The 25,717-nt window shown below is 37.9% G+C and overlaps 2 protein-coding genes across 6 annotated transcripts in view; both read right to left on the reverse strand.

Moving 5' to 3' along the window:
- The window catches only part of C3H8orf34 (chromosome 3 C8orf34 homolog), an 83,961-nt gene extending 79,171 nt beyond the window's left edge, over window positions 1-4,790 (reverse strand). Inside the window, exon 1 of the mRNA XM_058176745.1 lies at window positions 4,278-4,790. Coding sequence (XP_058032728.1) covers window positions 4,278-4,346 — 69 coding nt within the window. The 5' untranslated portion in view covers window positions 4,347-4,790. The remainder of the gene's footprint in view (window positions 1-4,277) is intronic.
- Window positions 4,791-8,044: 3,254 nt separating this feature from the next.
- The window catches only part of PREX2 (phosphatidylinositol-3,4,5-trisphosphate dependent Rac exchange factor 2), a 130,710-nt gene continuing 113,037 nt past the window's right edge, over window positions 8,045-25,717 (reverse strand). For 4 of the 5 annotated variants that reach the window (XM_058176739.1, XM_058176740.1, XM_058176741.1 and 1 more), the window contains 5 exons: window positions 22,588-22,654; window positions 20,731-20,921; window positions 19,284-19,386; window positions 17,531-17,598; window positions 8,045-12,937 (listed from right to left, as the gene is read on the reverse strand). In XM_058176739.1, the coding sequence (XP_058032722.1) occupies window positions 12,892-12,937; window positions 17,531-17,598; window positions 19,284-19,386; window positions 20,731-20,921; window positions 22,588-22,654 (475 nt within the window). In that variant the 3' untranslated portion in view covers window positions 8,045-12,891. Of the gene's footprint in view, window positions 12,938-17,530; window positions 17,599-19,283; window positions 19,387-20,725; window positions 20,922-22,587; window positions 22,655-25,717 lie in introns of those variants that run through there. The other variant, XR_009154364.1, reaches the window with a different exon arrangement.

Below are 25,717 nucleotides of genomic sequence, written 5' to 3' on the forward strand. Positions count from 1 at the left end.
TAGTAGTGCCGGGGAGGGGGGCAACGCACACAAAATGTGGTCATTGGTTGTTAGTGCCTATGTGGTGCTCATTGGTTGTTAGTGCCTTGAGGGCTTTTGCACCTCAAGTTCTACTGTACTAGTTGTTGGTTATCAATTCAGAAAGAAGCAGAAGGCTTCAGGTTGCCCTGGTACTCATTTCATTCATGGAATGATGTAATGACACACATGATGTTACTTCCTCCTTTATAACCCCCTGCTTGCCCAAGCTGGCAACTAATAGGATACTTTATTTTCAATATTTTCTCATAGAAACACATAGACCAGTGGTTCTCAACCTTTTCTTCACCCTCTAAATACCTTTTGTGGACCATGGCCTCAGACCTCACATCTTAACCAAATCATAACATTTCTTCAAGCCTTTGCAGACCCACTATGACAATATCACAATCCCCCAGTGGTCCACTGACATAGACAACGGGCCCATACAAGGTTTAAGTTATTTGGAGCCTGAAGTTGACATACACTCCATGTAGTTTTTCTGATTCTTTGCAGGCAGGCCAACAGAAAACAGAAGTTAATCAAAAGAGGATTTTGATGGCAGCAGACCCAGATCTCCATAAAAATTTTCACAAGTGACAGCTCAACTGTATTTTTTCAAATGTCAAACAGATGAAGCAATAGACAAGTATGTCCAGGATGGTATCTTTAGGCAAAGGAGGTGGATAAAAAGAACTTCAAAGCATATATTGTATATACTGTGAATGAGAGAATAAGAGTTGGAAAAAAGAAAAAGTATAGAGCCAGTCAAGTCATACAGTAAAGAAGAGATGTACAGGTTAATAGGTGACAGGGCATAATAATTAATGACTGAAAAACAAGAAAGTTGATGACTACCAGCCATTACATCCTTGCATTGATATTATAGATCAGGGGTCTCCAACCTTGGTCCCTTTAAGACTTGTGGACTTCAACTCCCAGAGTCCCTCAGCCAGGAAAACTGAGGAACTCTGGGAGTTGAAGTCCACAAGTCTTAAAGGGACCAAGATTGGAGACCCCTGTTATAGATTATACCTGCCCCACAGAAATGGAAGCAGAGGTTTACTTCAAGTCAAATAAACTGTCAAAGAAGAAAAGCAAGCATTAGCTAATTATGTAATAGACAGCCAAGGATTGATGCAAATTAAAACTTGGAACTTAATGTACAGGGAACAAACCGTGAATATTGAAATAATGTAGTAAAAACAGGAATGGAACGTTGGCAAGGATTGCATGGTCAATTTCTACAAAAGATCAAAGTAAAAGTGGATAAAGGAAAAACCTGACAGTGGCTTACAACTGAACATTAAATAAAGAAACAAAAGAATTTGGCCACTTAAGAGGAAGCTATTCAAACTAATACAACCAAAGTCAGAACTAAAAAAAAATCAACTGATTAAAAATGCAAACTGTACAAAGAGACAGAAGAAATGGTAGATCACACACTCAACACATGCAAGTAGACTGACCCAACAGCTATCAACAGTAACATAAAAGTCATCAAAATGATTAATTGGAACATTTATAAAAATTATAATGTGCCAGTAATGAGAAACTGGTGGGAATATATAGTTAAAAAAGTAGTTGAAAATGAACATACTCAAATATTGTTGGATTTCTTGATACAAATTGATAAATGTCTCGGCACATAAATTAAATTGATTAAACTGATGAAAAGAAGAAAGTGTGGATATTTGATGTGGCAATGCTAGTGGATAACAGCATAGAAGTCAAAGAATTGGAGAGGACCACACAATTACCCTGTGGTGAGATGGGAAACAAACAAACAAACAAGCAAATCACAAAGTATCAAGATCTGAAATTTAAAAGTGAAAGATTATGACATAAACCAGCTGGCTGATCCCAATACTTATTGGCACACTGGGTGCCATACCAAAAAGCCTTTGGCAATACTTATAACATCTGCAACATTGATAAAATTTCCATCTGTCATTTACAAAAGGCCATACTGTTTGGATTTGCACATATAGTATGCCGATACATTGCAATATCCTAGGTTCTTGGGAAGAATTCAATGCAAATGGAGGCTAACATCAGCTGAAGAACTGGCAGCTATGACTTCACATTGTTTTCTATGTAACAATACTTACCAAGGAACATAGGTGGTCATGAAATGTTACAAATACACCAGATAGCTGAAGAAGAAACAAGGGCATTGGAAGAATATCTGAAGGACAGTGAAAAAGATGCAATGAAATTAGTACACCATGAACGTTTGCTGAATATGGATGAGACCAAACTGGCCTATAAGAAAGACCAAATGAAGAACAGAAATGAGACATAGCAGGGAGCAAAGTATTACATGGCTAAATACGTCCACACACAAAAAAGCAGGCAAAGCAAAAGACCAGAAGACCTGGCAATGACTAAGAGCAGGAAAGTTGAAGAAAGAGACAGAGGGCCCAATTCTGACTGCACAAGACCAAACTTTAAGAACAATTGCATACAAAGCCAGAATTGAGATGATAGTAACAACAAATGCTGTCTCTTCAAAGTAGCTGAAGAAACAGCATCTATTTAGCCGCTGCAAAAGGTTCACAGATTGACTACAAGCAACGGCATGACAAAGTAGCAACAATGGGGCATTGGAAGAACTGCAAGAAATACTGCTTACCTGCAAGGAAGAACTGGTGAGACCATAAAATAGACAAAGTAATAGAAAATGAAGGAGCTAAAGTGTCCTGGGACTTTAATATTCAAAGCAGGCAAGCACCTGCTACATAACACTCCAGACTAACAACTGTCAACAAGAAAGCCAAAAAAGTCTGAATAGTGGGACGTGACAGTACCTGGAGACAGCAGAAGAGAAAGTACTGGAGAAAAACCACAAAATACATAGACCTTCAAATACAAGTAGAAAAACTGCAGGAAAAGAAACCAAAGATAGTACCAACAGTGTTAAGTACCTTGGGCATAATCCCAAAACATCTGGTGCATACTTGAACACCACTGGCATTGGCAAAAATCACCATCAGACATATCCTGTGAAGATACCTTTAATGCCCCTCAAAAACATCTGTCTATTCCTATACCTGGGAAGGGCTTGATAGGTGGATAAAAATGCCAAGTCCATTCTAACTACATGGCTGACTGTGCAATGAACTATAATAATAATACTTTATTAAATTTGTATTCTGCTTCTCAGTGACTGTGGACAGCTCACAACAATAAAAATATTACTATAAAAATCAATAAACCATAACAAATAAATACGAAGTTAGAAAATCAGCCTTACCACCGCTGCTTCAGGCATTCCTAAAATGCCTGGGCAGATTGTTAGTAATGTGATTTATTATTATCAATTGGACAGAACTGCACTTCGGAGATTTTCTGCCTAAACTAACCAAAATAATTTGACCAATCAGAGCTATTTAATGCCTGTGCACTGGGGAAAAAGCATCTGCCACTCCAGAAACTGGAGTCACGAAGCAAAAGAAACTGGAGTCACAAAAGAAAGGGGGTAGGATATACAAAAGACATTTAAATAAAGAACAACACTACAAGTTAAGTTAGACTTATGTGCCTCTCTGCCAGAGGAAGCTTGCAATACTATTACTGGATTCCTTGTGGGAGAAGCTTCTTTGTCTGGAGACACCAAGCCTCTCTCACCAAGAGAGTCCTAAAAGTGAGAAGATCAGAAGCTTTTACCGCCTTCCATAGGAACTCCGCAGGACAGGGAAAACCGAATTAGGTGGTACAATATTACTACCTCTCTTCTGTACTGTTTTTAACTGTGAGACCGTGTCACCGAACCGATTCGAGTGGAAAGGGAAAGAAACAGCACACAGAAAAAGAATGTGTGTCAGTGGGAAAGAAAAAAAAGAAAAGAAAAGGAGGCGTGTGCGCGCATATGCCTCGGCAATTCTTTAGGTAAAGCACGCTGGCCCGCAATCGGCACAGAAGAAAAGAACGACCAGAAGCAACTGTGGAGGAGGGACTCAGTTGCGGTGGCAATGGGTGCACCTTTGGAAGACCAGGTGAGGGTCCGACCGTCAGAGAGACAATTTTATCTATCTGATCGCTAATAGCCGACCGAGGACCTGAATCACTCAGCAGTAGGTAAACACTCCCGCACCGCTTGCTTCCAGCAGCAATTGCAATTTCAATTAAAGCAAACTCTAAGTAACTTGCTATGACCCGGCGCGCACTTGCCCGGCCAGCCGCTCGCGCCAGGAAGACCCGAGCGCTGCCGCCACGGTCCCAAGCCCAGCAAGCCGGAGGCTCGGAGGGGCTCTTACCTCGAACAGGGGCCCGATCTTGTTCCTTTCCAGGTAGGCTTGGATTCTGTTCTGCTGACGAGACGCCATCAGCTTCTGCCGAGAAACGAAGGCTGGTGTTCTCGTGCTGCTTCTCCGGCGACTCCCGCTATCCTTTTCCCAGCTCGCTCCACAGAACAGGGAATAGCAGGGTAGGGCGGGGACTATGGTAAGCCCCAGGTCCGAGGAGCGGCACCGGTCCTGAACTAGCTGGACGCCCGGTCCCTCTTACAGCCCAGCTCGAGCCAGAGGGCAAGAAAACCCTGCCATCTCCCTCCCTCCTCCGTGAAGGTTGGAGTTGGGGAAGGCGCGGGCTGGTGCGCAGCGAGGAGGACAGGGCGAGAAGAGCCGTGCGTCGCCGATGCAGGCGGCCGGTTCCTTGGTTACAGGGCGCGCAGCCCCGGCTCCGCTTGAAGCCACCTCGCCAAGCTGCCGCCCTAGCGACAGCGCCTCTCGCAAAGCCAATAGCAACGGCGCTGCTCTTCCCAAGCGGAGCCAGGCGGGGGAGCTGCTTCTTCCCTCGGACTGCGACGACACCCCGCGGTTCTCTCTCGGGTCAGGAGAGGCGGGCTGGAGGAAGCCTCGGGAGCGCACCGCAGTGGCCGAAGCCTTTGCCGGCTGAGCTGAAATGCGTGCTGAAGCGGCGGTTGCGCTAACGACTTGCTGGAGGCTGGAAACAGCACCCGTTCCCGCCCAGCTTCGGCGAATACACGGCCTCTTCTCACGTGGTTTGTAATTCTTTCCCTGATTTCTTTCAGCTCTCGCCCCGCCGCTGCTGATCTATACTTGGAGGCAGCCGTGACGGAGGAGGGAGAGAATCACCTTTTCCTAGCACGGGAAGGATGGGATCCCTCTTTGGAGTTACGTTTCTTGTTCCTTGGGTTTCTAGTATCGGTCGTAAATACGCACCTCCCGTCCAAGTGGCAACTCGGAGCTGTCCCGTAACTGTTACTGTAGACCTTCGATTATTTGAGATTAAGCTCCACTGACGTCTCTAGGTTTGTTTAGGTATAAGGATTGTATGCATCTTTTTTTTCTATACAAAGATAAGCTTCATTTATTTGAAAATTTATACGACTGCCTGCCCATCCCAGACTTCCAAGGAAATTTAATACACGAGTAAGACAGAGATTGAATAAGGAGAAAACAATTTATCAGCAGAATTCAAAAATCGTATTAAAAAATCCTTACATCCTATACAGTATATCAATACTGATGCAAAATAAATACTGTAAAGCCAAGAGGTGGATTGTTTGATCTGGTGTCTTGGACAAACTCTGCAGTCATGATTTATACAACCATTAATCTATTATGTGAACCAGGTTTTTTAAAAAAAAAAAAATTGTTGGATAAGCTTTAATGGCCTGGTTTGAATATGATACTTAAGTTATAATGATAGGTTCTCCAAAACTAAAATAATGAAACTACATTTTGGTTCAGTGGGGTGAGGAGTATCACTGGTTAGGTTTACATATTGAGGTAAGCCATAACATGGCTCATTTGGTTTTAGTTTAGTATGTTGTAGGAATCTAGCCATTAAAATATATAAAGCACATTTAATGGCTTAGTGTTTCTTTAAAATATAGTTAAAGAAATCACAAACTTAGCACAATGTGAGATCAATTACTTGTACTTTGTCCTGTGGTGGTGAAAATGTTTACTTTTAGTCTGTAGGGAAAATAATGGAACTGTAGGTGTTTGGAAGCTGTTATTTATACATCCATTTACTGGGACATACAAGCTGTGTGATTCCTATATTTTGTTCTTCATGAATTCCAACTGTGGGGGAAATGGGTATTGTGATACAATTATCTTTTCTTTTTACCATTTTTTTTCAAAATATTTCATATTCTGGTGTGACAATATCCAAAAGCGTTATCATTTGTTTAACAGTCATATAAGTTGTTTTTGTCAATTAGGTGAAAGCAGGAGTCCCCAAACACTTTGGGATTGATAGATGTATATGAACTGTTGAGAGTGTATTATGGGCTCTTTGGATAAATGTTCCTTTATTTACAGTACAGCTGCCCTGAGGGATATATAGCCAGTTAGGAAATACTAGAGTTATGCACAGCATTGATTCCTCAGAGCGCTGACACAGACTCAACCTTTGGAAGGCTTAGCAAAGCTACTTTGATTGGTTTTCCAGATTGATTTCTATGTGCAGCCATAAACAGCTTCCTGCGAGAATGCCAGTAAACTGAAGTGACTGCATGGATTCACTGCAAAAACAATCAAGAACAGCCTTTGAAGCAACCTCACCAAACTTTTGGAAGGCTCAGTAGCCTCAGTGTTTCAAAGACTTTTAATTCTAATTCACTTTGCAAAGTGTCCCTTCAAATGTTGTGCACAGCTAGGCACTGATTTGCCAGAATAGTTCTGCCCTTGGATTCCTCCATGGGTATTCAAAAATGATACTGTCTTTTCTATGATGAAGATGTAATATATTTTAGGGAAAATTAACTCGAAGGTTAGAGGTTTGGCCACTGGTAGTTAATTTTTTGTTAGATAGTTCTCCTATGAGAGCCACAATAGCTCAGTGGTTAAAGACGCGGAGTTTGAGACCTGAATGTTGCACAACGGAGTGAGCTCCCGTTCCTGCCCCAGCTCCTGCCCACCTAGCAATATGTAAATGTGAGAAGATTAATAGGTACCACTTTGGTGGGAAAGTAACAGCATTCTGTTTCTTTCGTGTATAGCCATGCTGACCACATGACTGCGGAAAATGTCTTCAGACAATGCTGGCTCCCTTGGCCAAGAAATGGAGATGAGCACCACGCCTTAGAGTTGGACGGGGGAGGGTGGGGGGAGGATATTTACTTTTACCTTTATTTCTCTTATAGTGAACTAAATCTTTGGGAGGAAATCAAACAGAAGTGTGTGTGCAAAGGTTAGAAAAGATGGCTGCAGCACAGATGTGTCATATTGCCAGTCTGATACATGACTGTCACTAGTGGATACCAATGAAGTCAAAATTTAAGGATATTAATTAGATTCCCCAAATTTGGAGTTTGTCTGTTTAGGAAGAACTTTGTATATAACATGCCCTGACTGTGCAAAAAAGGTAATTATATATACTTAGAAGGATACATACATGGTTGACTGAATTGGCTTATTGAAAGTTATAAACTCTCAGCCTCTGGAACGGCTATATATTAACTGGCAGATAAGAATAGATAATTCCATGTAACCTAGGTTTAATTTGTTAATTAAAAATTGACTTTACTGTAATAGTTTTACTGTTGTAAAAAATGATCTGTTGTAGATTTTATTTATGACAGGTCACATGACAACTGTTCAAACAGACTGCCCAAATTACTTATAACACTGTTTCAAAGTTATGATGGCTGTAGTAACCTTGCAGTCATTTGCCCATACAACTGACCATGGGGATGCTGCAGCATCCCCATGCCTCTTTCTTCCTCCATCAGGACCCCGCTTTGGCCTGGGCTGTATAGTTTTAAACTGCAAAGCATTTGGATTTGTGTCAGTCTGCACAGATTCACTAATATCAAAACAGTGACTGTATTTCAATTGTAATAAAAAAATACAGGTTGTCTAAGTAGATCAGTTGTGACTGTTTGGCTTTCATTTACAATTTCACCTATGTAAATCGGTTACATACGTAATTACCCATGTTTTAATGTAGTATATTGTGAGAACAATGCTGTCTTTAATAAGAAACCAGTGGATGAAGATAAATGCAACAAATGCAATATTTTTATTTGAATGCACTACAGTGATCACTGGGCTTTTTGCCAACGGACTGTAAGAGAGCAAGCCCAAAATGAAACAACTCTACAAATAATATATGTTTGGCTTCTAATACCATGGAAAGAAAAAAGGAGTATTTCAAGTACAATTGCACCAGAATGCTTTTGAGAGATAAAACATTGAAATGACTTCCATGTTATTTTTCACATTAATGAGTTCCTTTTAAATAATACCAAAATTTACAATAAACAGCATTTTTTTATTCAATCAACGTCATTTCACACCATACCATTCACACTTAGAAAAGAGAGCCATCTGGTCTCAGTTATCCATCTCCATTCTCGTTTGTTATCTATCTGTCAAGGAGACCCCTAGTAGGTAAAGAGCATCTGCTATAATTCAAACCCAACTCTTTGGTGAAAAAAAGTCCGCATTCCTAACACACAGTCCATCAGGAAAAGATGGAAAGTCCATAGTAGTGGGGAAGCAGCTCCAAATATCTATAGCTGTTCTTTCCAAGTCTAGGTGCTCCATGTCAAAGACAAGATGGTTACTGGCTAATGCAAGATTCACATGACCCAAGCCAGTGCAGCAATATCACTGCTGGGCTGCTTGTGCTCACACTGTTGCCAATCCACTGCTGTCAGAGCTGTAATCTCTGCAAAAGAGAACTGCTCTTATATGATCTTCTGTGGCCAATGGTGCTCTGGCATGACTACCTCTACTAACAAAAACATGCCACCAACTTCCTCTAGCATTGCCAACTCCATTTTCATCACTGCACTACCAACAGCTGACTGGCACACCGGAACAGTGGCCTCGCTCCATAACTGCCGGTGTCTTTCCAGAGGCCTCCCTTGCCATCACCAATGACTAGGAGACAATCAACAGATAGCCCTCCTTCTCGAGTCACCCAAAGACCTCACAAGAGTCCCAATCAATGTTGAACTAATTAAAAAATGGCTATTTTTTTCCTGCTACCATGTTTATTTGGGTCTTGGAAAGCCAAACATTCATACCCTTCCAATACCATTTACAAGCTTCTATCATTCTAATATAATCCAAAACAAAAACCACCCGTAAAGAGGTTTTATTTTTATTTATCAATGTTATGAAACAAAAGTTGAAATACATAATACTATATTGAAGACATCAGAGAAGCTATTAATATATATTTTAAATGTTTTCATATTCTATTTTTCTTTTGCAAAAACACAGCAGTGTTCTAGACTTCTGTTTGTATAATTAAAAAAATATATTCTTCTGCATAACCTAACACTGCTAAAACAAAAAGGGTTTTTTTTAATGACAAATGACATAAGCATTACTTGATTTCTTATACTATATACATGCTACAGATTAAATAATATTGCTGTGATATTTTCAAATAAGGAGGAAATCTGCACAAGTTATAGAAATACAGTCTACTATAATAGTAACAATATGGCTATAGCCAATAGCCAGCAAGATGTGGGTTAAAGATAGAAATATTTCTAGGCACTTTAGAATATAATAATTGTTCTATTGAACTGTAGGGCAGGGTTTTTTTTTAATCTGGTGGGAGACTAAAAAGCACAGTTTCAATTGTATGAAAATACTTCTAACCTGAAAATGGTTCTTTCTATCACATCTGAGGAATACGATTTTTCCAATGGACATTGGAAATACATTAACATTTTAAAACAGGAGTCCTCAATTGCTGATGCTGCAACTTCTAAAACAATAAATGAAGTATGCAACTCAATCTACCTAAATAACCTAGAACTAATCAGGACTGGGGTTGAATAAGAACCAAATATACCAATTAAAGACATGCAACGTTTATCAAGCTTTCATGACTAAAGCTTGCTCTTCCATACTACCAGTAGATCACCCTTAGCTTTTCTTTTACCATCAAACCAAAACATTTCCATTTTGAAAGACTAGAAATTTAAATTAACAACACATTTCTAAAGGCTACAAATACAGTGCTACTTCCTGAACAAGAAGTTACTAATGTCAGTGGGGGAAATGCTGTTGCTGCATAGGGAGATATTTTTGACTGAAGGATAGATCCCTTCTGTTGGCTTGTCCAGTCAAAGTGGAAACTAGGAAACTAACTTAAAGGACAACTCTTTTTTAAATTTCAGGGTTTGATATATTCTGCTATAGAATTTAAATGCTGCAAATGTACACATTTACAAATCAACAAAATTCAGATTTTTAAAGAAGCTTATGCAAAGGATACTTAAAATTCAATAAGTGAATCATGCCTCTGGATATTAAAAAGTAAAGGATTTGTTTTTGTTCTATAAGGCATCATTCAAACTCTTTAAGACACGTCATGCTTGGATCTGGACCTTATTGTATTTGATTTTATAGTACATATATGTATGAATTCCCACTGCTATTCAACATTTTCATATGAATTTTTTACTGCAACTTAATATTTTTAATTAGGCATGAATTTATATTTAATTCACTGTTTGCTATTGTGCTAATAAAGAATGTAATATAACTAATAGCTATGATGAAGCAAAGAGTTATATGTAATGCATTCGTTTTTGAATAGAAAATACTGCTCTGCTTCCTTAGAGTGAAAGAATATTATGACTGATTACCTGATTATATTGTTGCAGGACCATCATTTGCATGTTGTGGTAATTTTCTTTTTATCCAAAATGCACATATATATTAAAACTTTGCCTTCTTGTCATTCAAGAAAATGCAGGAATAAGAAGAAATAATTATTACTTCTTACTTTCAAATTCTTGGGAGAACGTTTTGCTGTTGATTGAGTTAAAATCATTATAGGAAATCAGTGCAACAGCATAAACTAATAATGCAGAACTATATTGGCCTTTTCTCAGGTAAAAACTCTGTATTATAACAGAAAGTTACAATTCCACTGGGTTTTTTTCCTAATTAAAAACTGGTGCCTGACCACTTCATTGAGTAAATATCAGAATTCATGTTATTTGTATTTATTTTTTCTATTTCTAATGGATATAACCTAATAATAATAGCAAAAGCACTTAGACTTATATACCGCTTTACAGCCCTCTCTAAGCAGTTTACAGAGTCAGTATACTATAAGCATTTAATATGGATTAATATAAAATACCCAACAATTTCTACTGGATCAGACAGAGATTGTTCATTTGTAATCCTTTACCTATTACTTGGGACTCATTGAATTCAGGGGAACTTTATTTATTTTGGAAATATATACAATTGCATTTTCAATTTAGACCCTTCTAGACCCAGCAAAATCTGTTTTTATGGGATACAGGTATTTTTTGCAGCATTGTTACAATAACTATTGCTTGAAACACTGCAACACATTTAGACAATTATAGCTTGAAACATACTTTAACACATTTAGACAATTATCACAATGTGGCTTAAAGTTAATTAAGAGTAAATTCGTATAACTCAATGAAACCCAGACAACAGCAACAAAGGTAACCAATTTTTGATAGATTTTCCCTTTTTGTATAGTTTTTCATTTATGTAAAAAAAATTATCTGGAAAAAAAACCCAGTAGTGTACTCATTGGATTTCAAGGCCTGCATGTGGAATGGGAATGCTAATTTCCCTAACTCCATGGGTTTTTAAAACAAAACCTGTTTTTTATATTTTGAGGTTAATCCTAATAGGCTAGAGAACTAATGGCTATTAGATTCTAGGTCAGCCATTAGTTTAGAACTGGATAGGCTAGGCTGTTGTTAAGATAGGGTAGCCTATAACAAGTTAGTCTTTTCTTTTTAATCACAGTAGATTCACACAACACTGTAAAGCTAACGTGGTGGGTTTCAACCAGTGTTAACACTGGTTCGCTTCACGCAAGCGCATTGAATTTCAGAACAGCTGAAGCACGGCAATCTGCTCTGCTGTGCCTATCAGCTGGGCTAAAAATGAACGAATATAGGTAGGTATAATGCAGGGGCAGGTGGAAGGGCCCAACTGACAGTCGGAGCAAACTGTTTCACTCTCACCTCACCATCTCCACTACTGGCTCACCTGAACCTGGGAGAACTGTTAGCAACCCACCACTGTTATGGTCAAGTCTTGAGTGTTGGGGGAAGAATGAAATATAGCTATAAATGTGTTATTTTTAAAAATATGCCTTAGTTTTAAGACCTTAATAAAACATTCATTTTTCAGTTAGTTTGATGAAAGATAATCTTGAGTTAAAACAAATTTGTTAACTGGATTTTTTTTTCTTTGTCAATGTGTGTGACTTCACAGAAACAACTGAGGTAGAAAAATGAGTAAGATTGAATAGCTCATTTGAATTTTCTACAAACGCTCACCATGATCAAAACTTTGCTATTACAAGAAAGATTCCTGTCAAAAACCATTGAACAACTTAAGAATTAGAGCACTGAACATAATTTTGATTCATCCGTTCCATCTGTTGTTTCAGTCCCTCACATCAATTGGAACAAATCGGATTTCTTACATTAAAATTTACTGTTGCTAAAGTAGGCAGTAGAGTTTCTATGACTAGTGGAGATATGCATTAGGAAAGCATTTCAGTATAGAATATCTATTTCATCAGACCATTAATTTAATAAATCATCCTATGGATGAAGATGTCGCTTTTTCAAATAGCATGATATAGTGGTTTTTCCAATCTTTCTCTTTTGTTTTCATGTTCCTGCCCATACTTTGTTGAACACTTGGTATTGCTGAATCAAGCACTTAAAAACATTCCAAGGAATACATTCACAGAACATGCACAGTAAATCCAGATATTATTTTTTCCCCCAGCAGAAGTCATTACTCTTTATTTACAAAGTCACGTTTAAGAAGAAAGGACTCTGTATCCATACTCAAAAGACTATTATCCTTCTCTTTGTGGAAACTGGTATATTGATTAATCTTCAGATAAGAATCTTTACTCTTCTCCAACAGGTGGGGGTGGCTGACATAGTTTGTACAATCTGCCAACAGAAAGAACAATTATAATAGTTCCTATGACATGAAAAATGTTCAAATATTTTTAAGCACTATGGGCTTTTTCCCATTAACTACATCAGTTGAGTCTGCAGCAAAATACAGATTGTAAACCAGAATAAAATTACTATTCTTAAAGCATTCATAATTAATTTTTATAAGAATTTTTGGTAAGAAAATATTTTTGCATTGAGAATCGACCCCTGCGGGACCCCACAAGTGAGGCCCCTCGCGGTGACCTCTGCCCCCGTCAACACCGTCTGCGTCCGGTCGGAGAGATAGGAGGAGAACCACCGATATCGGTGCCTCCCACTCCCAATCCCCAGCCGGCGCAGCAAGTTACCATGGTCGATGGTATCGAACGCCGCCGAGAGGTCTAATAGGACCAGGGCAGAGGAATAACCCCTGTCCCTGGCCCTCCAGAGATCATCCACCAATGCGACCAAAGCTGTCTCCGTGCTGTATCCGCGTCGGAAGCCGGACTGGAATGGGGCTAGATAGACATCTTCATCCAGGTATTGGGGTAGCTGTCGCCACGGCACTCTCTACAACCTTCGCAACAAAGCGAAGGTTGGAGACTGGGCGATAATTACCCAAAATAGCTGGGTCAGGAGGGCTTCTTAAGGAGGGTCTCACCACCGCCTCTTTCAAGGCGGCAGGAAAACCCTTCCAATAAAGAGGCGTGGATAATCCTCTGGAGCCAGCCTCGTGTCACCGCCTGAGTGGCCAGTACCAGCCAGGAAGGGCACGGGTCCAGTAAACATGTCGTGCCGTGCAGCCTCCCCAACAACCTGTCGACGTCCTCGGGAGCCACAGGGTCAAACTCATCCCAAATGGACTCAACAAGGCGTGCCTCCTCTCCCTCGCTTGGATCATCCCAATTTCGGTCCAGACCGTCCCTCAGCTGAGCGATTTTATCGTATAGATAACCGCTAAACTCCTCGGCTCGTCCCTGCAACGGGTCATCCCGCACCTCCTGATGTAGGAGAGAGCGGGTCACCCGAAACAGGGCGGCCGGGCGGTTATCTGCCGACGCAATGAGGGTGGAGGCGTAGAAACGCCTCGCTTCCCTCATTGCCACTAGGTAGGTCCTAGAATAACCACAAAGGGACTAAGTCCATCTTCCCACTTTGAATTCCATTAATCCTTATCTAGCACAAAATAGTGCAAAGAGTAGATTCCTTTGCATAGGCATGATCTATCAATCAGTTTATTTGAAATTTCATGTGTGGACATGAACTTTTGCACCTGACTGATATGGAGTTATCCATGTGTTCTTGGAATCATTGAAGCATGTAATATCTATCACTTATTCCTTTTTAAAAGACAATGTCTTAGAACTCACAAATGAAGGCAAATTTATGTGTTCTAGGATAATGTTGAAAAAATCAGTCTGATTCGGTCACCAGGATCAGAGGTTTGAATAAAAATGTATTAAAAATAAATAAAATTTCCTGAGAACAAAAAAAAAAGTCCTCTTAAAAATTTCCCTGTGGATGAGCATCAACACACGTCCCAAAAGCTCGGGAAGACTAAACCTCTGTTCCCAGTGATCGACCCAATTGGATCTTATCTTAAACTATATGTTCTAAATTCAAGATTGGTGGGGGGAGCCTATTTATCTTAAATATTATCTCTCTGATTGACTTAGGCAAAATATGAATTTTGCTTTAGAAATGGGAAGTCTCAATATATGCAGTTAACATCACTGAAAATCAACTTTTTTCTGTTTAATTTTTGTTAAACATAAAACCTAGAATAAATGTTTCAGATGGACAGTTGTAGTGGATTTTGTACCACAGAACCATTTTCATTGTTGAAAATGAATGAGCAGTTAAATATAGGGAAATTGAATCAACTCTAGTCACTATAAATTTGCTTCAAATCCAAAGCAATAAATGAAGCACATGAGTCTCTATATAAAAAAGCACAGGCGAATGTCTGGTTCTTCCATTAATATAATTTACTACAAAATAATTAGCATAAAAAGCATGCTTCCTCTGTTGCTCAGCAAGTAAAATAAACTGAATATACATTAAGATGACTAAATAATTCACTAACCATATATTTCAAAGATAAACTTTGTTCCATTAAACCTTATTATAGTTAAGATTCTTACTTATGTCTATACAAATATAAATTAATTATTTTTCAATAACATTATTACATTTAAATCTAGATAGAGAAGGGCAGTCTGTAAGCAAAGTGGATTGTAATGATCTCTGTGGGACAAGAATATAATTCAATCTTTAGGACTTCTCCATTAAACTTTATATATGTTAATTCATCACTGAATGAACATAAATTCTTAGCAATCTAAACCAATAATCCTTTTTTTAAAAAAAAATAAACAATACATTCTTGGAGAATTTATTGGATGGATCCAGATAAAGACACAGCAATAAAATGTAGCACTAAAATCCTTTGCATGAATATAAAATCAAACACTTATGAAATAACTATAATATTAAAAATATTCTAAATAAGAATATATGAAATGTCATACTATTAAATAAGATCTAAAGTCTAACCAATCCAGTATTGTGTTCGTCTGAGATTCAAGGACCTCATGGGAGCATTATCATTCTCCCTTTCAAATTCTCATGGTATCAATATTCAGAGCATTCCCATAAACTTGATTATTGCCAAAGTCTTTTGATTAAAATGGATTGACCAGGCTGCCTATTTCTAAATGTGTTAGGGTATCAGAGTGCTGTAAAACCAAATATATTGACTTGTTTACAAGTTTACAATGCTTGTAGACATTGGTCATAAGAGTTTTCCTTTCCTGGGTTATAGACAAATCAATGTTCATTGCCTTGTCAGTAAAAAGTGTCTTGTCTTTCTCTGATTAATACCAAAGCACAAAGAAGAAAAAAATAGCTGATGCTGATGGCTTGAGTGCTCATCATAGTGTCAGTATCAGGTCTTCAGGTAGACTTCACTGACTGCCTTGTGCAATGACTATTTACAATTACGACAATGCTAAAAAAAATAACTTTGTGACAGGGTTGAAATCTACTAACCTTCCCTATCGGTTCGGAAGTGCACGGTTAAAACCAGGAAGTAAAGATGACCGGGCAGGCGGAGCCTCGCACTGCCATCGCTACCAGTTCTTTGAACCAGCCACTGCCATCCCTACTGGTTTGGCCAAACCAGTAGCATTTCACCCCTGCTTTGTGACCAAAGCATGTATTTATGTCCATTGCAGCATCTTTCCCTTTCTCAGTCATTAAACTCAACACTACTTTTGTGCCTGACCTGTTCCCCCACCCCTTTTCTCCCCTTGCAGTGAAGAGATTGGAAAGGAAGGAGTTATATGAGAACAAGCAGGCACCCAATGGAGAATACTCTGGCTATTTGCCTAGCATGATCACAGTTTCCAGCCCTGAGAGTGGTAGACAAACATCCAGATTCAGCACATTTCTTTTGATGCATGTGCCTCCTTACTCTCTTATAATCCCTTCTTCCTTAATTAATATAAGCATTAATTCCCTTCTTGTTAATTAACCCAGCACTGGGATGAGCATTCCATTGGGGGAGGGTATGGGAAAAAGTAAAGCTGAAGTAAAATCATAAGCGCAGTCATAATCATGTGATTTTCCACTTAGTGACCTAGTTGTCAGTTCCAATTATGGTTGCTAAATGAGGACGACATGTGTCAGACCCTTTAAACAGTCCCGCCATTATAGTGGAAGGTAATAAAAGTCAGGCATCCCCTTCAAATTCACACAATTCAGCCCCAGGCAACACAGCAAAATTTAGCAGGTTCAGCTTGTAATTCTCATTATTTGAAAACATGTTTTGTGGGATAGTTAGAAATTGCAATTTTATTTTTGGGACTTGCAATAGTGTCACAGGATTAGAAGGAGGCTCATGTTGATCCCCAATTAGATCTATCACCATCTGAAATGATCCTCAGCAAGCAAATTCTTCAACAATTGATCAGAGATACTGGCTTCCTCTCCATCCATGCATCAACATGTTATTCCTGTATTTATATATGTCCAATGGCATCTCATAATAGCAAGTAGAGAGGGATGCGAAGAAGAGTTTTCTACTCCTTTTCCCAGGTCTGCCACTAATTAAGTGGAAGGAATCACTTTATTTTGGGAAGAAGGCATAACCAACATTTAGCATTTACTTTAGAAATTTATTTAACCTACAGAAATATTTGGGGGCTTTAAAATACAACTTTAATATGAGTGATTCTTTCAAAGCTTCACTGACATCTCTTCAGGATGTAGCTAAATACCATTCTGTGTTGTGAGCAAGATGTAATATTTGTACTGTAATTTCTTTGGTATCGAGAGTTCTTCATGTACTAGTTTTAATGAACTCTTTGTAAAAAAAATAATTCAGAACACAAATTGTCACTTTTCTCTAATAATACTACATTTTTTAAATGTTCCTGCTGAGAAACCAATTGCTAAGTAAAAATAATTACCGGTACATTAAAAACTGATTCTAAAAAAGGGGGGAGGGAATCTGTGTTTAAATATATTTCAAATCCAGGAAATCCTGGCAAAAATTGTCAAAATTATTTCAGGAAAAAGAAATAGATTGAAATGTTAAGATACCTTGGAGCAGATGGTGGTGTTCGGTCCCTAACTCCTAAATTCTTTGCAGTATTTTGAACTCTTGCTCCCTGTAAAAATGAAAAATAGTTGTGCTTCTGATACATTTTTTTAAGCATTTGCTAGTTGCAATTACCAAACTAACCTTAAAAAATGAAAAAGGCAGAATATATAAATAATTATTTTTACTTGTATATCAGACATATATGCATAAACATCAGGGGTGAAATGTAAAATTGTTTACTACCGGTTCTGTGGGGCTTGTGGGAGTAATGTGACTGGGTGGTCGTGGCCAACTTTTTTTTTGTTTTGTTACTTTTAAAAGCATTTTTTAACAATCTTTTTGGCTGAAGAGGTTATAAAAAATGCTTTTAAAGGGTTCTGATGATCCCCGCTGAGCTGTGCAATCATCAGCGCCTTTTTTTTTACTTTTAAAAGCATTTTTTCGGCCGAAGAAAAAATGCTTTTAAAAGTTAAAAAAAACAACCTCTGATGATCGCACAGCTCAGCTGGGCATGGGCAGGGGAGGGCAGGGATTTTTGCTACCGGTTCTCCGAACCACCCACCACCATCGCTACTGGATCGGGTGATCTGGTCTGAACCGGGAAGATTTCACCCCTGATAAAAATGCTAGTGTTCTTGTTCTGCCCAAACTTTCAGTGCCTCTTTAAAGAAACCTCATCTTTTCCGGGGCTTGTATAAGTAGCTGCACAATTTCAAGAAAATATGCATTTGAGTTAATGAGGTGTCAACACTGTACCCATGTCATTCCAAAATACCTTGTTGCACACTGTTAGTACTTCTCTAATTCAAACATATAATTTTCTGTTATTGAACCTACAAGTTCTTTAAGGAAATGTTGACAGGTACAGCATGCATGCAACTCCATAGCACTTTCTTAGTTTTCAGTCCAAGTACTACATATTTTTAACAACATACTTGACAAATGTGGGTTGGACATCATGCTAATTCAGTGAGCACATTGCTGGCTTGAAAATCATGTTCAAATAGCACTAATCAATAGTTCCTCATCAAACTGAAATGAGGCCACAGGATTCAGTACTGAGTCCTGGAATGTTCCATATTTTATTGATGACTGCATTAACAAGTAGTAGGAATGTGAAACAAATCTATAGAAAATGCAAAATTGCTGAGATAGCTTCTTTATTTGTTTGTTGTTTGTTTTCTATAGTTGCCCATCTCAGCAAAAGATTCTAGGCAGCTCACAATTCAGAAACATATTATAATTAAAATCTTTAAAACATTTTAAAACAATAAAAACAGCAAAACCATTAAAACACTTACAAATCATTAAAACATCTAATTCGAATATTTTAAGAAGACTAACATAAAATTTTTTAAATGATCTAGCTAGGTCAGAAAAATGAATTGAGAGTAAAGAAAAAATTTAACCAAAAATTGCAGGTTATTACAGACATAAGATATGGGATCCTTGGTTTGGTAATGGCACTTAAAAGAAAGATGCTAGAATAATAATTGATTTCAAACTGAATATGAGCCATGTGGTTGCAAAAAAAAAAAAAAAAAAAGGCAAATGCAATTTTAGGCAGAGAATAATTTCCAAAACAGGAATCTAGGCTCAGGGAAATTGCAAGAGATCAGAGAAGGGCAATGAGCTCAAGCTGATGGCTAGAACTGTGATCCTATGAAGATAACTACATTAAACGAGTTGTATCTATTCAAGTTGTGTATATATAACCTTGAAAAAAGGCCACTAAAAAGAGGTATAACTTACTTGCTTACGCATCACATCTGTAGCTTGGAGGATATAGCGAGGAGGTAGACCGTGACTCCGAGCAAGAATTATTGCTTGCTCTAAAGTGATGCTCAGAGTGCAACTAAACCAAAATCAGAGAAATCAATTAAAGTATTTATTTTATATATTAAACAAATTTATAATTCAAACATAGGTGGCCCCAGGTTCATTCAATGTTGATATTTTAAGGTTGTATATAATGTTTATGCATTAATCATAAGTCAGACAAGAATTAAAATGGCATTATAATTTGCTGTAAGCTGCTTTTGTAACATTTTAATTTTCAAATTACTAACTTAGAAAGTTAGCTTGATAATACGCCCCAAAAAGAGACCAAGTTTATTTTTATGTCCGATAGTAAATCTAAACATGTTCCACATAATGCTGTAAGGCTTAAAAGGAAGAACTATATATTACAGTGAAATACTGTGGTACAAGAACTCTTTTTTGCTTTGATACAATATTAGAGATTGCTCAAACTTCTGCATTTTTACTCTACTTCTTTTTTTTACTTCTTTTTCAGTTGTTGGATATTAGATATTTTATTCTCTTCCCTGAAATTAAAAAAGTATAGAGAACCAAACCAGCAGTTAATATCCCAGTCATCTGCAGCTAGCCAAGATTATGCCAAAATAATAAAACATGTCTAGCAATGTCAAGATGCTGATGGAACAGTACAATAGCATCAAATGCAAATGTAATGTTCTAGAGCAGGGGTCTCCAACCATGGTCCCTTTAAGACTAGTGGACTTCAACTCCCAGAGTCCCTCAGCCAGCAAAGCAAAGCAAAGCAAAGCAAAGCTGGCTGAGGAACTCTGGGAGTTGAAGTCCACTAGTCTTAAAGGGACCAAAGTTGGAGACCCCTGTTCTAGAGTGTGATTGTTATTATTTTGCATTGTTGCTGGCTCTGGGTTTAATGAGGAATCCAGATGAACATTAGAGAAACACAGTCTACTATCTTCTGCTTAGGAAAAAGAATAACTTCAGGATAAGGTTGGGAACTCTTAGAAGCAGTTTCAGAGCAATTTTTGCTATACACTATGTCTCTAGTTCAATTGAAGGGTCTAATGCAATATATAGACTGACACCTCAAGCTGTTGAGAGAACTTCGCAATATCACCATGTATTGAAGAAGAATACGAGGATATGCATGTAGAACCAATTTGTTTTGGCAAATGCAAATTCCATTTTAAAATATATATGAAAATGCTACATATTATCATGATGGCTCAATAGAATTCCACTCATGCATTAATCTATTGGAATTATTTTACAATTTTCTGTGAGGCAGTTCTATATTGCTAATGACTGGAGCAGCATAAATAATTGCAAGATAGTTATTGATACCCATATCCATACCCATCTTCTTATTCTTGAGTCTGGACAGCAATTAACAGTAATTTTTAGAAAAGATAAATTACCATACCGGTGAACTCCACTGTTGCATAAGACGATATGGCAAGCTCCCAGCCGGCTGCAGAGTTCTGAAGAGACAGACAGTAGTCCAACTCCAGAAGCACCACAAGCTGTGTAAGCACAGGCTGCTGTGCGCTTGGATCTTATGAAAGACGCCATTAATCGGTAAAGCTCATCCAAAGAATTGATAGGCCTCATTAGCTGCCAGGTAAAATATAATGCATGAGGTATTATCAGTTCAACAAAAAAAATTTAAAATGCAGCTGTCTTGAACATCCTGTAAAGATGAAATCCTAACTTTTATTCTTTTTATAACTTATATGATAACCATTTATTAAACTTAAATCCTGCAGTTCTGACCATACAATATCTAAAGTAACCTAAAACAAGCAAAAACGTAAATTATAGAATATACAAGTGAAATCAATGCAACACAATTAAAATCAGGTAAGATTAAAATCAGTTAAAGGTTTGTGGAAGAGACTGCATTACTTTACAAAGCCTGGGAACCACACAGAAAAGGTTCTTTCTCATATGGGTCTAATTTTGTTCACCATGCCTCTTTATATACTATTTGGCAATCCCTTAGGCATTATCTTTCACTTCACTGCTTTCTTAATTGCTTTTCACTGCACTAGAGTAGTTATACTATTCTCTTCAGTGACACTCAATAAACATATATGACAAGTAGACATTAACTGTAATTTTTTTCTGAAAACACTGACCAGATTAAGGCTAAGCACAGCCCAACAATTGTGTCCTCAACAGAATGAAAATCTTACACCGTGAGATGAAAGCAAATGTGATATCTGACATCTTTAAACTTACATAGTCACTCACTATGCCAAACAAATTAAATGCAGTTGTAAATCTAATAGGCTTGAAAGGTAGATTGGACGTTTCCAATTTCTCAATATTCAGCACTTAAATTTTATTACTGAGGGACATTTCAGGCAATTTAAGGTTATATTCATATATATGAAATATAATGCATTTTTGTTCATGTAAGAGCATGCACGAAAATGCTTCACAATACAGACAGACCTCGACTAACATCCATTCATTTACTGACTATTTGAAGTTACAACAGCACTGAAAAAATGACTTATGACCGTTTTTCACACTTACGACTGTTGCATCCCACTTATGATCATTCCTATCACCCATCTCCTTCCACTTATGACTGTATGACTGTAACCTTGTTACTGGTATCCTTACGATTTATACTGACTGTTTCCTAATATGATTTGATTGGTTATTTTTACCCTATGACTATCATTAAGTGTTGTACTTTATGATTCTTGACAAATGTATCTTTTCTTTTATGTGAGAGCATATGCACCAAAGACAAATTCCTTGTGTGTCCAATCACATTTGGCCAATAAAGAATTCCTATCCTATCCTATCCTATCGCACATGATCAAAATCTGGGTACTTGTCACCTGACATGTATTTATGATGGTTGTAGTATCCCAAGGTCATGTGATCACCTTTTGTGATCGTCTGACAAACAAAGTCAATGGGAAAGGCAGATTCACTTAATAACCGTGTTAGTAATTTAACCACACTTATTCATTGAATAAGAGAAAGAAAGGTAGTAAAATGGGGAAAAACCCAATTAACAACTGTCTTGCTTAGAAATTTTGGGCTCAATTGTGGTCACAAGTGAGGACTAACCTGTACAGCAGGGGTGTCCAAACTTGGTCCCTTTAAGACTTGTGGACTTCAACTCCCAGAGTTCCTCAGCCAGCTTTGCTGGCTGAGGGACTCTGGGAGTTGAAGTCCACAAGTCTTAAAGGGACCAAGTTTGGACACCCCTGCTGTACAGCATATTCAAATGTTACTTTAATCACATCTATTGATTTACCTTATCTATATAAGCAGCTTTTGATGTTGAATTAGGAGGAAGATTTGATTTGTCCAGATAAAATGCTCTGCAAAAAAGACACCCATAATATATTAATATTTCTCAAGAATATTTATAAAATAAATGCATTCAATCTCTTTGTGACATGTTAACGTATTTATAATCCTGAAATTACAGGACATTAAATATGAACTGCTTTATGAATCTCTATGTGGAATGATATTGTGCTAAATTTAAACAAAACTCTCCTATTGCGTAGAGCATATAAAAAAAAGGAAATGACATTTCCCATCATATTTATCTAATATAATTTAAAATACATTTCAGTTAAAAAAGGTTTCACGCCACCAATGTAGTATAAATCTGCAACTCTTAAATGTATAATGACATAAAGTTTCAGAGATCAGAATCAGTTTGTATAGAGACTAAACATGTATTCAGAATGTTTGAAAGACATGCAAAATATCCAATTTCAGAACTGTTCTTAGCTTCAGATTTTGGCCAAAATCTCATGCATCAGAAGAAGTAGACTACTGCACATTCTGTGAAAGTATGATCCAAGTAATTTTAAAAACTTATGCACATTTACTAGGGAGTAAGAACCGCATTGACTTGGGATTTATTTCTTGGTTAAATATTTGGAACTTTTTCTCCTTGTTGTTGTTGGTACACTTTTAAATATAGCATTTTTATATTTAAAAATGGGCAGAATGGGGGCAGTGTTGCAAAATATCACATATTTTGTACAATGCTGCAATGCTCTCTACATGGGGCTCCCCTTGAGGGGCATCCGGAGGCTCCAGTTAGTCCAGAATGCGGCTGCACGGGTGATAGAGGGAGCCCCTCGTGGCTCCCGCGTGACACCTATCCTGCGCAGTCTGCACTGGCTACCTGTGGCCTTCCGGGTGCGCTTCAAGGTGTTGGTGACAATCTTTAAAGCGCTCCATGGCATAGGGCCGGGCTATTTATGGGACCGCCTACTGCTACCGAATACCTCTCACCGACCCGTGCGCTCTCACAGAGAGGGACTCCTCAGGGTGCCGTCAGCTAGGCAGTGTCGTCTGGCGACACCCAGGGGAAGGGCCTTCTCTGTGGGGGCTCCCACCCTCTGGAACGAACTCCCTCCTGGACTTCGTCAACTTCCGGACCTCCGAACCTTTCGTCGCGAGCTTAAAACACACTTATTCATCTGCGCGGGACTGGATTAGATTTTAAATTTACTGGTTTTAAATGGGTTTTTATTATTTATACTGTTTTTTAATAATTTGGCTATAGAATAAGTTTTTTAATTGTCATTTTAGTTTGTATTTATATGTATTTTTAATTGCCTGTGAACCGCCCTGAGTTCCTAGGGAGATAGGGCGGTATATAAATATGAAAAAATAAATAAATAAATAAATAAATAAATATTGTTTATGTGTGAATGGAGACATGATTCATTTGGAATGGTGCATACCTCTACAAATGTAACTTCACTGTTTTCTATACACGGCAATTATGCAGGTGCTGCTGGGACACTCCTTTTTAAATATTGTTCTTAACCTCTTTTTCAGCACAAGTAAAAAAATGACAGTTGGCTTTTTATCTAAAGCAGGACTAGAATTTATCATGGGCTCCCAGCTTCTGGTCCAGTGTCTCACTCACTATATCAAACTGGCTATGGAGGTAAGGCTGTTCTTCCCAAATACTAATTAGAGTTTTAAAATATGACATATCAAAAAAAATTCTTCTTAATTAGCTGATACTTGAGTGAAAACTGATACAGCAACTTCCAGTGGCTTTTCACAAAAGGATATTTGGTATTTCTGAGAACCTGGAAACTGTGGATAGCATACAAATTTGCAAAGCACTTCACTTAATTATTGAATGCTTGTTGAGAACCTCAATCAGATTTTATGAAGAAAGCTAATGGAAAAGTTGGCATATTACCTGAAAAAGACACCATTTTTTAATCTACTTAAAATGATAAGGATAAAATCTTAATGCTTATGCATCTACAGAAACTGTTTGCTTTATAGCTTTTAAAATTTAGTAAATATTTTTGAGGGGTGGTGGGTGTTTTTTTGGGGGTAAACTTAGAATACCTGTATACTGACAGAGAAAACTTGATACTGTTCTACATCAAGGTTGGCTTGTCTGACTTGCTACCTATCATTCTCCAGTTGAAGGAGCAGAATTTTAAATCTTCTGTTGGTAAACCCAGGTTACTTAATATAAGAGCATGAGTCTGCTACTGTATACCAACAGCTGCTCCATTTGCAACTGATGCTCAATGCATTTTAATACAATTCACCTTTTCCCCAATTGTCCTCACCATCTGCAGTTCAAAATTCTCTGGTGAAACCCAGAATTCCCTTGCCTCACCACATTTGACAGGGGGCTGACTGCTCTATTTTCCTTCTTTGCTGTTCTACCTCTCTCACTACATCTTAACTAGTATAAAAGGAAGCTGAACGTTTCATATTTTCTCTCTTATATTTATATATTGTATAGTGAATCTTTTAATGTTGTCTGATGGGGGAGTTGCTTGTTTATAGTTGCATACACCCCGTGTCACGTTGGTTCAGTTGGACAGCTTTATAAAAATGAAGACAGGTTTGCCCACACTTTCTTCCCATCCTCCACCCACCAACCTTTTTTTTTTCTTCCTTTTTTTTAATGTGACTTTCACCTTTGCAAACCTGGGATTAGGGAGAGAGAGCAAGAGAGAAAGTTGGCATTATATAAATATATACAAATTATATCTTTGTACGGGTGGAATTCACCTCTCTACCCTTCCTTAATGTTGGGAGAAGTTGTGTCCATTTGGATAAAAAGAGTATACATTCAGCATGTCTTTGAATAAATGCACTGTTTAGCTTTGTAGTGGAGCTAGGAAAAGCAATGTGAGGCTTCCCACCCATATCACCTCCCTCAAACATATCTCAGCGGTTTGGGAGTGAGGAAAATTGAAAGAGAAATGCATACGAATTAGAGCATCACTTTGCAGTGCAGAAGCACCTCTCTGAAAAAAGGACAAAAACAAAAACCTGTTTTGCAAATGTGGTTTGAGCGGGAGTTTTTCTCCTCTATCCAAACACTAGGACCAGGATTATTCCAATCAAACTGATTTAAAGGCAATTTCGAACAG

The sequence above is a fragment of the Ahaetulla prasina genome, chromosome 3 (assembly GCF_028640845.1).
Source record: "Ahaetulla prasina isolate Xishuangbanna chromosome 3, ASM2864084v1, whole genome shotgun sequence".
In the NCBI taxonomy this organism is placed as follows: Eukaryota; Metazoa; Chordata; class Lepidosauria; order Squamata; family Colubridae; genus Ahaetulla; species Ahaetulla prasina.